The sequence below is a fragment of the Furipterus horrens genome, unplaced genomic scaffold (genome assembly GCF_987537825.1).
Source record: "Furipterus horrens unplaced genomic scaffold, mFurHor1.1.pri manual_scaffold_8, whole genome shotgun sequence".
Taxonomy (NCBI): Eukaryota; Metazoa; Chordata; class Mammalia; order Chiroptera; family Furipteridae; genus Furipterus; species Furipterus horrens.
The window spans coordinates 87,160,368-87,176,356 of NW_028327178.1; the positions used below are offsets into that span (position 1 = coordinate 87,160,368).

The window sequence follows — 15,989 nt, forward strand, 5'->3', positions numbered from 1 at the left end:
GTTAGAAATAGAGTATACAAGCAGCATATTTAACACAAACTGCATTATTGTGTCTGCTGAGTCTACAGGTACCGTAAAGGAGGAACTTTGTTAAATCATGGGTGACCAGAGGCCATCTACCCAGGATGTGCCAGCTGCACTCAGGTAGACCTGGAAGCTAGAGGGCAGTACTTGGTGTATGTGTGGAAGTTTCTATTAAAAAAAAAAAGTCTGGATGAATACACAACAAACTCATAATGGTGACCTCTGGGAGTGAGGAACAATGAAAACTTTAGTTTTATATGTATTACTTCTTTTTTTCATCAAAAAGTATAACAAATTAATATTTTATATGCATAATTGAGAAAGGCACTAATGTAGATTAAAGCAAATGTGCCAAGATACTAATCGTGGTTAATTCTGGGTGATGGCACTATGGGTGATTGTGGTTTTCTTCATGTCTACCCACCAGTTATTTGGGTTTTTTTTTAACAGGCAAATATTTCAGTGAGTGACAAGTTTAATGATTCAGTGACAAATAATAGACTATGAGACTATGTCTGGTTAAAAATTAAATTTGGGAAGCGAGAAAATGTACAGAGGAAAAGGAGAACTGAATTTAGCTCTACCCATTTGACAAGAAAGTAAGAGATACCAGTTAAAATAAAGTTTCACTCTTCCAGAGTAAAATATTTTACGCACCCACTTTACTTGGCCAGGATACTTGTAGAAAAGAGGCTCTTTTTGTTTCTGTGTTCAGCATTGTCTTGGCTTTCCACAGCAGCAGTGGAGGAGCTGCTTGTCTCCTGGTCACGTGATCTATTTATGCTTTTGTCATTGGCTTCTTCTAAGTTTGAAAACCAAAGGGTTCTTGGTAACCTTGGCAGTCAGTCAGCCTACTGTCCAGATGGGTTGGGAAATGGGCCAAAGGACCGATTTGATGAAGTATTGCTAGTGTAGAGAATGATTGCAAAGTCAATCTTACGTAACCACAAAAAAGTGGGGAGAAACAGATAACCACTTCCCAGGGAAAGAAGTTTTCTTACTTTAATCTTGATCATGTTGCAGTTTCTGTTCTGCCACTTCTAAAACCCTAAATTACTCCACATATTCTGCCTACCTCCAGCCCCAGATTTTTATGATGAAAATATTCAGACAATACAGAAAAAGGTAAAAGAATAGCACTATAAATGCTTGTTATACCCACCACTTAGATTCAACAACTTTTAACATTTTGCCATATATGCATTATTTTTATTATTTTCTTTTCCTCTTCTTTTCTCTAAAACCTTTTACAAGTGAGTTGCAGACATCAGGACACTTCACTCCTAAGTAATTCCTCATGCATCTGCTAAGAAAAAGTACCTTCTACTATCTAACCATAATATCATTATCTCACCCAAGAAAGTTAACAGTAATTGCTTAATATCATCAAATGCCCAATCCATATTCAAATTTTTCCAGATGTCTCATGGATGTTTCTGTTTTTTAAAAAATCATATTAATTTCATACATTGCATTTACATTAGCAGAGTTTTCCCTCTTTGTTCTTTTTGTTTTGTATGACATTAACTTTTTATAACTTAAAAAACATTTTAATTGTGATAAAATACACATTTAATTTGCCATTTTAACTATTTTTAAGTGTACGGTTTAATGGCATTAAGCACATTCACGTTGTTATGCTACAATCACCACTATCCATCCAACAGAACTCTTCATCTTACAAAACTGAAACTCTGTACCTGTTAAAGAATAACTCCCCATTTCTTCCCTCCAGCCCCTGGCAACTACCATTCTACTTTCTGTCTCTATGAATTTGACTATTCTAACAACCTCATAGAAATGGAATCAAAATATTTGTCCTTTGTGACTGGTTTATTTCACTTAGTATATAGTGTCCTAAAGGTTTATCCATATTTTTAGCATGTGTCAGAATTTGTCCTTTTTAAGATTGAATAATATTCTATTGTATACACTGTATATCCCACAGTTAATTTATCTATGGATAGACACTTGCATTGCTGCTATGAACATGGGTGTGCAAACATCTCTTTGAGTCCTTGCTTTTAATTATTTTTGGATATACATCCAAAGTGGAATTGCTGCATCATAATGGTAATTCTATTTTTAATTTTTTGAGGAACCTTATACTGGCTTTCACAGAGGCTGTACTGTTTTACATTCCTGCCAACAGTCCACAAAACTAAGTTTCTCCCCATCCTTGTTAATACTTGTTATTTTCTCTTTTGGGTTGTTTTGTATTTTTTTAATAGTAGCCATCTTCATTTTTGTGAGAGTAGTATCTTTTAGGTTTTGATTTTCAATTCCGTAATGATTATTTATGTTGAGCTTGTTTTCATATGCTTAGGCCATTTGAATATCTTCTTTGGAGACATAACCTATTCAATTTTGAATAGTTTTTTTTTGTTGAGTTTTAGGACTGTTTATATATTCTGGATATTAGCTACTTATTAGATATATGATTTGCAAATATTTTTCCCATTCTGTGGGTTGCCCTTTCATTCTGGTAGTTGTGTCCTTTTATGAGCATAAGTTTCTAATTTTGATGAAGTCTGATTTATATATTTTTCTTTTGTTGTCTGTGTTTTTGATGTCATAAACAGAAATCATTGCCAAATCCAATGTCATGAAGCTTTTTACTTATGTTTTCTTGTGAAAGTTTTATGGTTTTAGGTTTACATTTAGGTCTTTATTTTAAATTAAACTTTGTATACAGTGTAAGGTAAGGGTCCAAATTCATTCTTTGCATGTGGATATAGTTTTCTCAAAACCATATTTTGGGAAAACTGTCCTTTCTCAATGAATAGTCTTGGTACCCTTGTCAAAAATCACCAGTACCACGCTGCTTTGATTACTGTAGCTTTGTAGTAACTTTTGAAATCAGGGAGTGTGTCTTCCAACTTTGTCCTTCTTTTTCAATATTGTCTTGGCTATTCTGGGTTCTTTGAGATTTCATATGAATTTTAGGATGGACTTTTCGATTTCTGCAAAAACATCATTAGGATTTTGATAGGGGTTGCTGTAGATTTCTTTGTGTAGTACTGACAGCTTAACAATATTAAGTATTCTTATTCACAAACACAGATGTATTTCTGTTATTGCTATCTTTAATTGCTTTCAGAAATGTATTAATAATCCAGCTTCTCTGAATCTTCACCAGTGTTTGGTATTGTCATTATTTGTTATTTTAACTTTTCTAATAGATGTGAGGTAATGTTCTATTTTTAATTTGCATTTCCCTAATGGATAATGATCTTGAACATGTTTTCATGTTCCATCTCTATCATCTTTGAAGAAATGTTTCTTCATGCCTTTTACCCATTTTCTAATTGGATTGTTTTTTACTGTTGAGATTTGAGAGTTCTTAATTTATGTATTCTACTTTGTTAGACATGTGATTTGCAAACATGCTCTCCCAATCTGTAGCTTGTCTTTGTATTCTTTCAACAGGGTCTTTCACAAAGCAAAGTTTAAAAATTTAATGAAGTCTATTTATTATATTTTTCTCTTTTAGATCATATTTTTGGTATCAAGTCTAAGAACTTCATCAAACCCTAATTCCTAAATATTTTTTTGTTTTCTTCTAAAGATTGCATACTTCTACATTAAAAAAATTTAGACATATGGTCTGTCTTGAGTTAATTTTTATATAAGATGTTAGGTTTAGGTTGAGGTTGTTTTTGTCAATGGATACCCATTTGTTCCAGCACCATGTATTGAAAAGACTGTCCTTCTTTCATTGAATTGCTTTTGAACCTCTGTCAGAAAATAATTGACTGTATTTGTGTGGGTCCATTTATGGCTACTCTCTTTTTCTTTCATTAATCTACGTGTCTGTCTCTCAACCAGTATCACTCAGTCTTGATTACTGCAGCTGTGGAAGTCTTGACATCAGGTAGAGTAATCCCTCCTCTTTCCCCTCCCTCCCCAAAATTGTAGTTCTTTCACCTTTTCACATAACTTTTAGAGTAATCTTGTCTATAGCTACAAAAAAATCTTGGTGGGATTTTGAAGGAGTTGTGTTCTACCTATACATCAATTGGGGAAGAATGGGCATCTTCACTATGTTTTATTTTCCAATCCATGGACACAATATGTTTCTTCATTTACTTAAATATTTTTGATGTAATTTATCAGTGTTTTGTAGTTTTTCATGTATGTCTTTTGCATGTTCTGTTAGATTTATATTTAAATTGTATTGTACTTTTAATTTTTATTTTCATGAGTTCATTGCCTTTATATGGAAATGCAGTTGATTTTTAAATTTTTATTATTTTTTAAGATTTTATTTATATTTTTAGAGAGAAGGTAAGGGAGGAAGAGAAATATCAATATATGGTTGCCTCTTGCATGCCCCCAGCTGGAGACCTGACCCTCAACCCAGGCATATGCCCCAACTGGGAATTGAACCACCAATAATACTGGTTCGCAGGCCAGCACTCAATCCACTGAGCCACACCAGCCAGGGCACAGTTGATTTTTATATGTTGATCTTGCAAACTTGTTGGACTCACTTATGAGTTCTAGGGGACTTTTGTAGACTCTATGAGATTACCTACTTCATTTTCAACCTGTATGCCCTTTATTTTATTGCCTTATTGCGTTGGCTAGAACTTCCAGTATACTGTTGACTGGAGTGGTAAAAGCAGATATCCTTTCTTCTTTCTCATTTTAGAGGAAAAATTTGTAGTCTCACTATTAAGTATAATCCCAAGCTTGACTTTGAAGGTCTTTGTAGAAGTACTTTATCAAGTTGAGGAAACTTATCTAGTCCTAGTTTTCTGAGTGTTTTTATTGTGAATGGGTATTAAATTTTATCAAATGATTTTTCTGTGTCAGTTATATGGCTGTACTGGTTTTTTTTTTTTTTTTTTCCTTCTTTAGCCTGTCAGTATGATGGATTACATTGATTGATTTACCCATATGAACCACCTTGCATCACTGGGATAAACCCCATCTCGTTCATGGTTTCTATAGTAGGTCCTCATTTAACAACAATGATAGGTTCTTGGAAACTGCAACTTGATGGAAAACAGCATATAACAAAACTAATTTTACCATAGGCTGATAGAAACAAGTGTTAAGTTCCTTTGGTATACTTCTGATCACAAGAACATCACCAGACTTGTAAATAAAGACCTAAAACACCTCTGATAATAACATTGAAATAAATGTGAGCTATAAAAACATTTAAGAACGATTAATAAAAGCAAGTAAGGTAATTATTTTCCAACCCACTCATTCCAGTCCAGGGTTGCAGGTGGCTGGAACATCTCCCAGCAGCTCAGGGCAGGGACCAACCCTGGACAGGATGCCCTTCCATTATAGGATGCATTCACCCACACACCCACACTCACACCCGCACCTACACTCACTCAGACTGGGACAGTTTAGACACACTAATTCACCTAATGTGCACATCTTTGGGGTGTGGGAGGAAACTGGAGTACGTAGGAAAAAAACATGCAGACATGTGAGAACATGCAAACTCCACACACTCAGTGGCCCTGGCTGCAAATTGATTTTCTTTCCTCATCAACATAACAACATTATTCGAGGAACTGATGTAATTTTTTGTATGTTGTTAGTTCTGTTTGCTAATATTTTATTAAGGGTTTTTTCACCTGTGTTCATGATAGATATTGGTCTTTTGGTTTTTTGGCAGTTTTTTTGGTACTCTCTTTGTCTGGTTTTGGTATTAGATGAAAGATTGTGAAGATCTTGAGGGAAGACAGTGATAATGATCACTAAGTCATGGAGTAGATGACTTGAGTGTGACGATATCAGAAAGAATCCAGGGGAGAAAGGGAATCCAGGGAAGGGAAATAATGTTGTTGGTTGGAAATATTGTTTGTTGGGTGAGTGTAGGGTGGTGTACCAGATCAGATTCATTAAGGGTTGGGGATGAAGTCTGATTATGAAGGATAAAATAGTTAGGGTAGTTGGTTTGCAGAGAATTTTAGTTAATATTGATGTGGTAGAGCTGGAAATAGATTGACTATAAGGAAAAAATTAATTATAGGAGTGCTAGCGATTGAATAGTGGAGGGAGATCCTGGACTTGGAGGTGACTGGAGGAAACCCAGTGGAAGGAAAGATCAGCTTGAGGAGGAAATTGAGCACCTCTCTCTCAGACTGCTGGGAAGGAGAAAGGGTTGATGTAGAGAGCATGTGTTCCTTAAAAGTGGTATGAATGTCTGGGAATGCCTCTCCTTAGGCTTTGTTTAGGAGGAGCAGGATATTCCTGAGGCCAAAGGAATAATAGATCTGCACCAAAACGGGAGCAAGTACTCTGTGCTGACATCTCTATGGGCAGAATTGTGATGGTGATTCGGAGCTTCGTTTAGGTCCTTAGACCAGATTTTTTGGTTTTTATCTGTTTTTCTTTTTGTTTTTGTTTTTGACAGACTGGTGAGGACCACAGTTAGGGCAATCAGTGTGGAAACTCTTTGATCATCCTCAAAAATAAGAAGTCATTGTAGCTCTTTTCTGCTAAACTGCTGAGTCCCAGTATTGCCCAGCATTGACCATTCCTTTGGCTCTGTCGTCTGTGGAGCCGGAGAGCCACTGACCATCCAGTTCGTAATCAGCACTTCATACTTACTCTTCTGACCAATCCTGCATAATCACTTCTGGAAAATAGAAGAGAAGGGAACACTTCCCAATTCACTTTGTGGTTCTGACACCAAAACCAGACAAGGACTAGTTTCCATCCCCAGCAGTCGTTCCTCCCCATGCCTCATGTGCTCACACTCAGGGAGCTGATTTCTGTTCTTGTTGCAGCTGCAGCCGACTCCGCCAGGTTCAGAGCATCCTGACCCAGAGCAGCAAGTCTCGACCTGACGGGATTCTCTGCATCCTAGGTCAGTGTTTTTAACAAGGTGGGACTCAGAGCTGGGGCAATCTGGCTTCTGTTCAAGGAAGATATTGATTATAGTATCCTTGTGAGATAAGCTGTGGGTTAATGCCCCCAGCTCTTGTTCTTCTGAAATCGGTTGCTGTTTCAGTGAGGTTGTGTGACGTATCAATAATATAGGGAACTCCTACCGCAGAGCTGGCACTTATCAGATTGACTACTTAGATATAGAATACTACAATGTTGCAGAAATTAATGTGTTTTAGGTTGGGTGTGAAGATGGAGGTAAAAAGTTAATAAAACTTTAGCACAGAACTTTATGTGAAGGGAAGCAAGAAATCTGTGAGGGGACTTGTATATCCTTAAACAGCTTCTGAGGTTTCGTAGATTCTTCTTTTCTGGGTAATGGGAATTATCATAACATCTTATTGTTGGTTGATTGGCTGGATCTAGCTTTCTAACCCCTGAAAACCCCTAGAGCAATTCTATTCCAACTCACCTCCACTTTAGCATTTGTCATTTAGTTATTATTGTGTAGGAAATGTTCTAACTGATTTTTCTGCTAACTTTTTAAAAACAGCTTTATGGCACAATAATTGACGTATAGTAAACTGCATATATTTAAAGTTACAATGCGATAGGGTTTGACGTGTGTGAAACTATCACCACAATCAAGGTAGAGCACATATCCATTATCTCCATGTTTCCTTGTGCCCTTTTGTAAATTCTCCATTCTGCCCCTTCCCCCCTCCCAGACAACTACTGATATGCTTTCTGTCACTATACATTAGTTTGCATTTTCTTGAGTTATATAAATGGAATCATACAGTATGTACTCTTTTTATCTGATTTCTTTCACTTAGCATATTTATTTTGAGATTCATCCATATTGTAGCATGTATCATGTAGTAGTTTATTCCTTTTTTATTGGTGATTAGTATTTTATTGTATGTATATACCAGTTTTTTTACCCATTCAACTGTTGATGGGAATCGTTTCTCTTGTTTGCCTATTACAAATAAAACTGCTGTAGACATTTTTATACAGAGTGGTTGTACCATTTTATATTCTTACCAGCAGTTCATGAGAGTTCCATTTCTTGTATCCCCTCACCAACACTGGGCATGGTCAATCTTTTTTTTTTTTTTTTAACAGTTTTAGTTACTTGAAATTGTTCCAGCTTTGGCTATTTGGAGCTCTATCAATTGCAAAAATAGCACAGAGTTCCCATGTACTCCTTGCCCAGTTTTCCCTATTATTAGTATCTTAAATTAGTATGGTACATTTGTCACAATTAATGAATCAATGTTAATACATTATTAATTAAAATCCATGAATCTTCACATTTCCTTAGGTTTTACCTAAAGTTTTTTTTCTGTTTCAGGATCCCATCCAAGATACCACATTACATTAGTGGCCATGTTTTCTCGGGCTCCTATTGACTGTGACAGTTTCTCAGACTTTCCTTGTTTGTTGATGACTTTAACAGTTTTCAGGAATGCTAGTCAAGTAGTTTGTAGCATGTTCCTCTAATTGGGATTCTTATATTTCTCATACTTCTCATTATTAGACTGGGGTTAGGAGTTTTGAGGTAGTAGACTGGTGAAATAACATGCCATTTTCATCACGTATCAAGGGTACATACTATCAACATTACTTTTCACTGTTTATAGTGACGTTGATCACCTAAGATAGTGTTTTCAGGTTCCACACTGAAATACTCTCCCTACCTGACTTTTCATACTGTCCTATTTGGAAGGAAGTCACTATGTAGCCCACTCTTAAGGAGTTGGAAGTTATGCTCCATCACCTTGAGGAGAGGGGAGTGTTTACCTAAATTATATGAAATTCTTCTGCATCAGAGATTTGTCTCTTCTCATACATTTATTTATTCAATCATTTATATCAGTATTTTATAGTTTGAGTTTTAAATCTAGTACTACTTCATTTATACAGGGTGGGGAAGAAGTAGGTTTACAGTTGTGAGTATACAACACAATTTATTCTTGTATTATTATTTATTAATTATAGTAGTCCCTCACTATATCACAGTTCACTTATTGCAGCCTCACTGTATTGCGGGATTTTTAAAAATATTATATTTAATTATTTATCATGGATTTTTCACTATATCGCGGGATTTTGAGGTACTGTATATGTATGTTGTTAAAGTTACGTAGGTTTAAGAGTGTAGAATAAATGTAAGGTTCCTACTTCATGGGGGAGCGTCTGGAATGTAATACCTGTGATAAATGAGGGAATACTGTATTGTATTATTTTCCACATGAACAACTGTAAACCTACTTTCGCCCCCACCCTTTACATTGAGTTATAATCCACTACTATTTCAGATTGCTCCAGCTTTGGCCATTTGGAGCTTTTTTAATTGGCTCCTGTGTCTGTGTTCCTCCCTTTGATACACCCCATCAAAGATTTTTTGTTTGTTTGGTTAGCATCTTTGTACTTTCTGGCACTATAAGATGCTCCTGGCTTATTGTGCATATTTCCTGTTCCAGTTCTAAAATCAGCCATTTTTCTAGGGAGCCCTTGTTTCTTTAATAGGGAATAGGATTAGAAACCAAGATCTGGACACTGAGTGTGCTTATTGCTGCTGGGGTGCTATTGCTTCTAGGCCCTGTCAGCTGACAGAGTAAGGATATATATGTGTGTACATTAATTGGTATGTATACATACACATCTGTTAGTGTTATGTAACCATCTGTATCTATATTAAGTTAAACATGAAATCACATTAATGCCTTCAGCTCTAACCCATTACCATGTGGATCATTCTAGCCGCCGCCTCTTGCATATCTATAAACTCCCATTCCACCAGTGAGAAACGAGGCACCTACATTCTACCATCCATTTAATTGTTTAATTCCAGTATACATGTGTAGTAATATCAGATTCGTTGTCCATAATACCTCTGTGGAAATCAATTTGATGAACTAGAGCACAGTGCTTACATATAGTTTCTTTTGCCTTTAATAATTTACATGGCCAATTTAATGTTAGCCATTTATGTAGCAATTTATGTAGCTGGAACCCTTAGAAGAGGACAGGCTAAGACTAGGCCTGCCGTTTCAACCTTTGGCATTATGTAGGCCAGGCCATTCCTGCTTTTGGTTCTTTTTTACCCCTCCCTTCACTGAAATGTTGGTTGGGAAAGAACAGGGCTGTGCTGTTTTGATTTCAGCAGAGAAGGGAGTCCTCCCAAATTACAAGTCCCCTGACACAGGCAGTCCCTAGGCCTCTCTGGTCTGAATGACCATTGGCAGTCTTTTTTTTCCCAGGTTCCAGCCATATTTCCATTCATGGAGCTCCTTCTGCCCCACCTCCTTCCTCTTAGTCTCACATAGATAACTGACCCCTGCCCTTAACACATCTCTCTTGCCAGAGCTATAGCTGTGGGCCTTCACAGATACCCAGGAACTAGGTAGTATATATGTCTGTGGCATTGAAAGGCACTCACCCCCGTTTTCAGTCACTTCACTCACTTCCGGTATGCGATTGGCTTCCTTCAGCTGCTGCCCTGGGGTTTGCATATGTTCTTAGACCATGTGGGCCCTTTTAAGTGGTGAAGATCTGGCAGTTTCTTCCTCTGCCCCAACCCCCACTGGTTTTTAAAGCCAGAGGCAATGGGGGTTCATCTTCCCGGTGCAGGAACTCTGATCTGTGTGGTCTGGCCTGGGGCTGGGATCACTCACTCCCAGGGTATCCCTCCCAATTTTTACCTACCACATGTGAATGTGGGACCGTCTGTTTTGCCACTGCTTCTCTGCGCCACGCTGCCCTTCCGCCCCCTACCCATCTGGATGAATGTGGCTTGTTTAAACCCTTGGTTATTGGACTTCCGTATAGCTTGATATTCTGACAGTTCTGGTTGTTATTTGTTTCTGAGGTCTGGCTGTAATTCTTTCTGTGGTCATGTGAGGAGGTCAAGTGTGTCTACCTATGTGCCTCCATCTTGACCGGACTGTTTCAAACCATCTTAATCCTTTATTTAATCCCACATGTTTTGGTAAAGGTCTTTTTGAGAAGTGAATATTTTCCTGACACCAATTCCTATTCCAACTAAAATATTCCAAAACCTTTAACCAACCATGACAGGACTTGGATTATATTTTCTCATTCCTTCTATCCTCAAGAATTGCTTTTTGGCAATTAACTGTTTCAATAATCTGTGCTGTTTGACTGTCTCTTGATTTCAAGTTAGGGTACTTAATTCTGAGGCCTGCTTCTTTCACAGAAAGTTGCTTAGTTTGGTTTCTGGTACAAAACTGGTCTAAGCTGTCACCTTTTACTTAACTTCAGTGTTTGCAAGCAGGGGCAAACTGGGATCATTTGCTCCCCATCGTACATACAGTACAGCTGATCAGAGCCTTCTTTGCCTTGCAGGAATTGATAGCAGGTACAATGAAGGCTGCAGAGAGCTGGCAAATTATCTTCTGTTTGGTTTGTATAATCAGAATACCATTGATTTTGAGAAAACGGGGTTTTCCGAAGAAGTTCTAGATGGTAAGTATATTTTGGTAAACTCTGTGTGAAAGAGTAATAGGTAATTTATTTCTTCAGATCCTTATTTCATGGTCTTTTTATGGAAAAATATGATCAAATTTAAAATAGCCTGAAGCCCCAATAAATTTTTACTTTTTTATTAGTAAAAAACATTTCTTCTTTGCTGATATATCAAGTTATATGCTCTTGTAGGTCACCTGCTGGATGATAAGAGACTAGCAACAAGTAGTTTTCAGAATATATTTGTTGGGTAAATCAGCTTTAGAGGGAAAAAAGTAAATATCAGTGTTTGGCTTTATATCTTCTTGACAAGGTACTGGTTTTCCTCTAAATTGCCTTCCGCCTCCAAATGCATTGTTTTGTGAAACCATTTTCAGCTGCGAGTCAAGGATGAGCCTGCAGGATACTCCTACAAGGAAGACTTCATGTAGATCTTCAGCTTAGGAACAAAGGCTCTTTGTCCTGCTCTGTCTTTGGGAATTGTTTCCTGTGTGACTTTAATTCATGACGATGCCCATGACTACAATGAAGGCTTTCTGCTTACATTCCCCTTTCCTCAGCTCTGAGACACTCACCCTGTGTTGATGCTGCTGTGGCTGATGCCCAGGAGCTATCTCTGATATCACATACTTAGCATCATGACTTGTCTGCCAGACGGGTCAGGAGACACAGGAATAGACAAATCAAATTGGACGAGAGACAGAAAGCTCTTGTGAAGCAGCTAGGGGACGCTTGAAAGCGAACATCTGATGTTGATATAATCCTGCTGTGTGGATGTAGTACAGTGGTTCTCAGCTGGGGTTAGTTTTAGCCCCTGGGGAATATTTGCCAATATTTGAAGACATTTTTGATGGTCACGACTCATCAGAGTGAGTAGAGAGTCCAGGGATGCTGCTAAACATCCTACAAGGCACAGAACAGTCCCCCACAACAAACAATTATCTGATCCAAACCATCACTAGTGCCAAGGTTGAGAAACCCTTGTTTAGTGTACATGATAATTCTTCTATAGTAAAGTCCTTAATAGTATCTGCCCTTAGGGATTGATTAAAGATTTCTTATTTGAAAGTGCAGAAAGAAGCTGAAATTATTCCTTTCTTTAAATTCAAATTTAGTTTCAGATTTTGATTCAAAAAAATGTTTCCGTACATGGGTACAGCATCTACTGGTTTGAAAGGAATTCATCTTGGCAGCTCATTAGAGAGTTATAAAAAGACAGATGCTTATACCAGCCACACATTTCACAGCAGCCAAGGTTGCTCAGGACATTATAGTACTGAAAATAAGGAAATAGTTTAAATCCTCAAAGGTGTGCTTGCTTTTTTAAATTTTCTTTGTCTGTCCTGTCACCTGGCACAATGAGTGCTTATGAAATGATAATTTTCTTAATAAATTCATATTTTAAATTTAAGTAGTTGGAAAGCTGAGATCACCGGATTTATGCTTATACATTTCAGTCTCTAATTATGTGAGAGGAAAAGAGGCCAACATGAAGGATTCATTTTAAGAGAAACTTTTAAAGAAGTTTACATCTTTATCCAATTCTCTTACGGTTGTTGCTTCTTTTACCCCACTGTGTACTCTGTTCAGCATTTTTCATAGTGATGATGTCAGTCCTAAGAAATCCTGAGAGTGCTTAATTAGGTTTAGTAGTTATTGCAATATTCCTTTTATTAAATTCTTTGCGGTATTTACACATTAGAATATTTTCTACACAGAAAGCCTCAGACTCTCTTAAGTGACATCAGACTCTTCACTCCTCAGCAGGTGATCTACAAGTGACTCAGGGCAGGGCTCTTTTAGAGGGCGCCCCTTTTCTATCCCTTGCCACCTTTTGACTCCAGGGCTAACCTGAGACAACAGTGAAGCTGCTTCGTACTGTGCTTCCTAGAGCACCTTGGGTCTGACCAGGTGTGTAGCTCAAAGTGGCTTAAAAGGTCACCATCATGGAGCTTTATTTTAAGAGGCCACCCAGCTGTGTGGTCAGCTGCAGTCAGTGTTTATCGGGCTCATGTTTTTGTAGATTACGGTCTGTCCCAGTGTATTACCGGGTTGGTATTGCCCTAAACATGCTGCCTCAGCCGCCTCCTACAGCAGCTTCCCTAGAATCATCTTGTTAATGGCTCTGCTTTCTGAGGAGCCATGGAATGGAGCCTCTGTTTTTCTACTGGAAGTATGACTGCTTTCTTTCTCAGTATTCATACTGCTTCAATAGTCATGCCCCATTCCACGGCTCTTTTTTTAGTTTATCTAAGTTTATTTACTTTATTTATTTGACCCACCCTTAGATGGTTACTCCTTAAATTTGTGAGCTGCTGATCTATTTATAGAAGCCCTGTCCACCTGCCTGTACTTCCTTCCTCCAGGCCTTTCCTGTGTACAGAGTTCACCCCTGTACACGGTAGCCCTTCCCAGAGCCAACAGTGTCCCTTGAGTCAGATGAGGCAGCAGCCAACAGCCTTAGACACTGATGGCTGTAGAACTAGTCACTGGCTATATTCAGTGCTGTTTTCTTGCCTCACTTGCTTCAGGCTGTGGAGTTTCCATTTGGAATTTATCTCTGCAGTGAAGTACACAGCTGAGTTTGGTACTACAGATTCGACTGTGTTGCACTTCGCAAAAACACTCTGAAGGCTGTTCTTATTACTTATCCTGTGCCTGCATTGCCATCGCTAGAGGGCCACAGTAGTGGGAGCATCCATCACAAGGGGACAAGGAAATCGTTGCTGTCCACACTTGAGTGTCCCTCAGTCATTTTGAAGCACATTGTCAAATCAAAGAATTTTCAGTTTAGAGTTTTGTTACACTGTCTTTGAAGTAGTTCTAATGGTTTTACTAACTATGTGGGCAGAAAATGTCTAAAGAAAATGCTTTTGACAATCTTGTATTTTAATTTTGGTTTCCTTACAGATGTAATTATATTGATTAAGTCAGACAGTGTCCATCTGTACTGTAATCCTGTAAACTATCACTATCTCTTACCCTGTGTGGCACATTGGAGAAATCTGCATTTCCACTGCATGACGGAAAATGAGGTGAGAAGAAATTACAGAACAGGCACTTAGACACACTCTTAAGAATATTCTCCCAGGGAAATGTGGATCCGGAACAGGAGTTCCCTAAAAAAATCAGACAGAATGTGGTTACAAAAAAGAAAAAGGTTTTTGGTTTAAGTGGAACTTCTCATATTTCATTATACGGCTACCTTTTGGATAAATTCTATGCCTGAAGGAGACAGAAGGGACTCTTCAAATCGGCACCTAGTATAGACTTGTGAACATGCCTTCCTGCCCTGCTTCGGCACCAGCCGGCACATACTCTCTCAGGGGACTAGTGCCTATGTACTGCTCCAGGAGAACTGGATAAGCTTTGTTTGGATTTCTTAGTATCTGTTTCTCTTTCCCTTTGGGCTATTTCAAGGGTTTGGCTGGGAATCAAATTGGGATTTGAGATTTATGATTTTATGGAAAATGTGACCTGATAATGGGTCAAGAACCCTTCTTGCCTTCTGAGCATTTGTGGAATTTTTGAGGACAAGTTTTCTCTGTTTCTTGCATTTAGGTGTTTGGTCCATTTTGAGTTGATCTGTGTGTGGTATGAAATAAGCGAATGACAGTGTTTCTGACCAGCAAACATAAAATGTTGGTATTGGAAACACCCTCTTGGGTGCAATCTTTTATAAATGTTATTTGGGGCAACTCTGATAAAATGCAGAGAAAATAGGGGACTTTGCATGATGTCCTGTCAGAGCTTGTTTTCCTTTTCCCTTTTCCTCTTTAGTATGAAGATGAGGAAGCTGCAGAGGAATTTAAAATTGCCAGCTTTGTGGACATGGTTCGAGACTGTAGTAGAATTGGCATTCCTTATAGCTCCCAAGGTGAGTGAGTGGCATGAGTCATTTTAACCTTGCCTGGATGGTATGTGAATCACATGTCCCTACTTCTTTCATTGGAGGCATTCAGCTGGGGAACCCATTGATCTACTTTCACTGAGTCAGAGGCTGAAGCAGAAAGGAATTTGGGAACTTTCCTGTGCCAACTTGTATTTTTAACTGAAGTTTGTGCAGCGACAAAGTTGACCACCTGCAGTCAGATAGAACTGATAAGGCATTTACCACAGTTGCCATCTAGTCTGTACCCTCTACTGTATGTAGAGTGTAGACGTGAGGACTCTTGGTGATAAGAAATAATTGAGTAGCTGTTTAAAATATGCTGACAGTAAGGTTAAGAAATTATGGGTAAAAATATAGGAAAAAGAACCAACAAATTTAACAGTGCTTACATCTTATTTGGGGCCGGGGGTGCGGTGGGGAAACCCTAGCACATTGAAGATATTGTAAGAAAGGAAACATTTTGATTTGGTAATTTTCCTTTGAGGAAGTTGTTTGGGTATGTTCCTTAAGGGAGAGGAAACAAGTTTGGGTCTGTTAATAATTATATCCACTAACTGATGCAAGTCAGATGAAATAGGCCACTATTTAATTGTGTGTTTGTTTATTTATTTACAAAACCAGAATGTGAAAATATACTATAGAGAAATCTGAATTTATGTAACTTGCTTATGGTTTGAGTTTTCCTTGGCTTTCACTTGGTATTTCTAGTGTTAATATC

General features: G+C 37.9%; 1 protein-coding gene across 1 annotated transcript in view; it reads left to right on the forward strand.

Annotated features, from left to right (window-relative positions):
* DNAAF9 (dynein axonemal assembly factor 9) overlaps positions 1-15,989 on the forward strand; it is a 117,731-nt gene that overhangs the window by 11,793 nt on the left and 89,949 nt on the right. The window contains exons 2-5 of the mRNA XM_090286105.1: positions 6,786-6,865; positions 11,260-11,379; positions 14,290-14,414; positions 15,160-15,256. Coding sequence (XP_090142231.1) covers positions 6,786-6,865; positions 11,260-11,379; positions 14,290-14,414; positions 15,160-15,256 — 422 coding nt within the window. The remainder of the gene's footprint in view (positions 1-6,785; positions 6,866-11,259; positions 11,380-14,289; positions 14,415-15,159; positions 15,257-15,989) is intronic.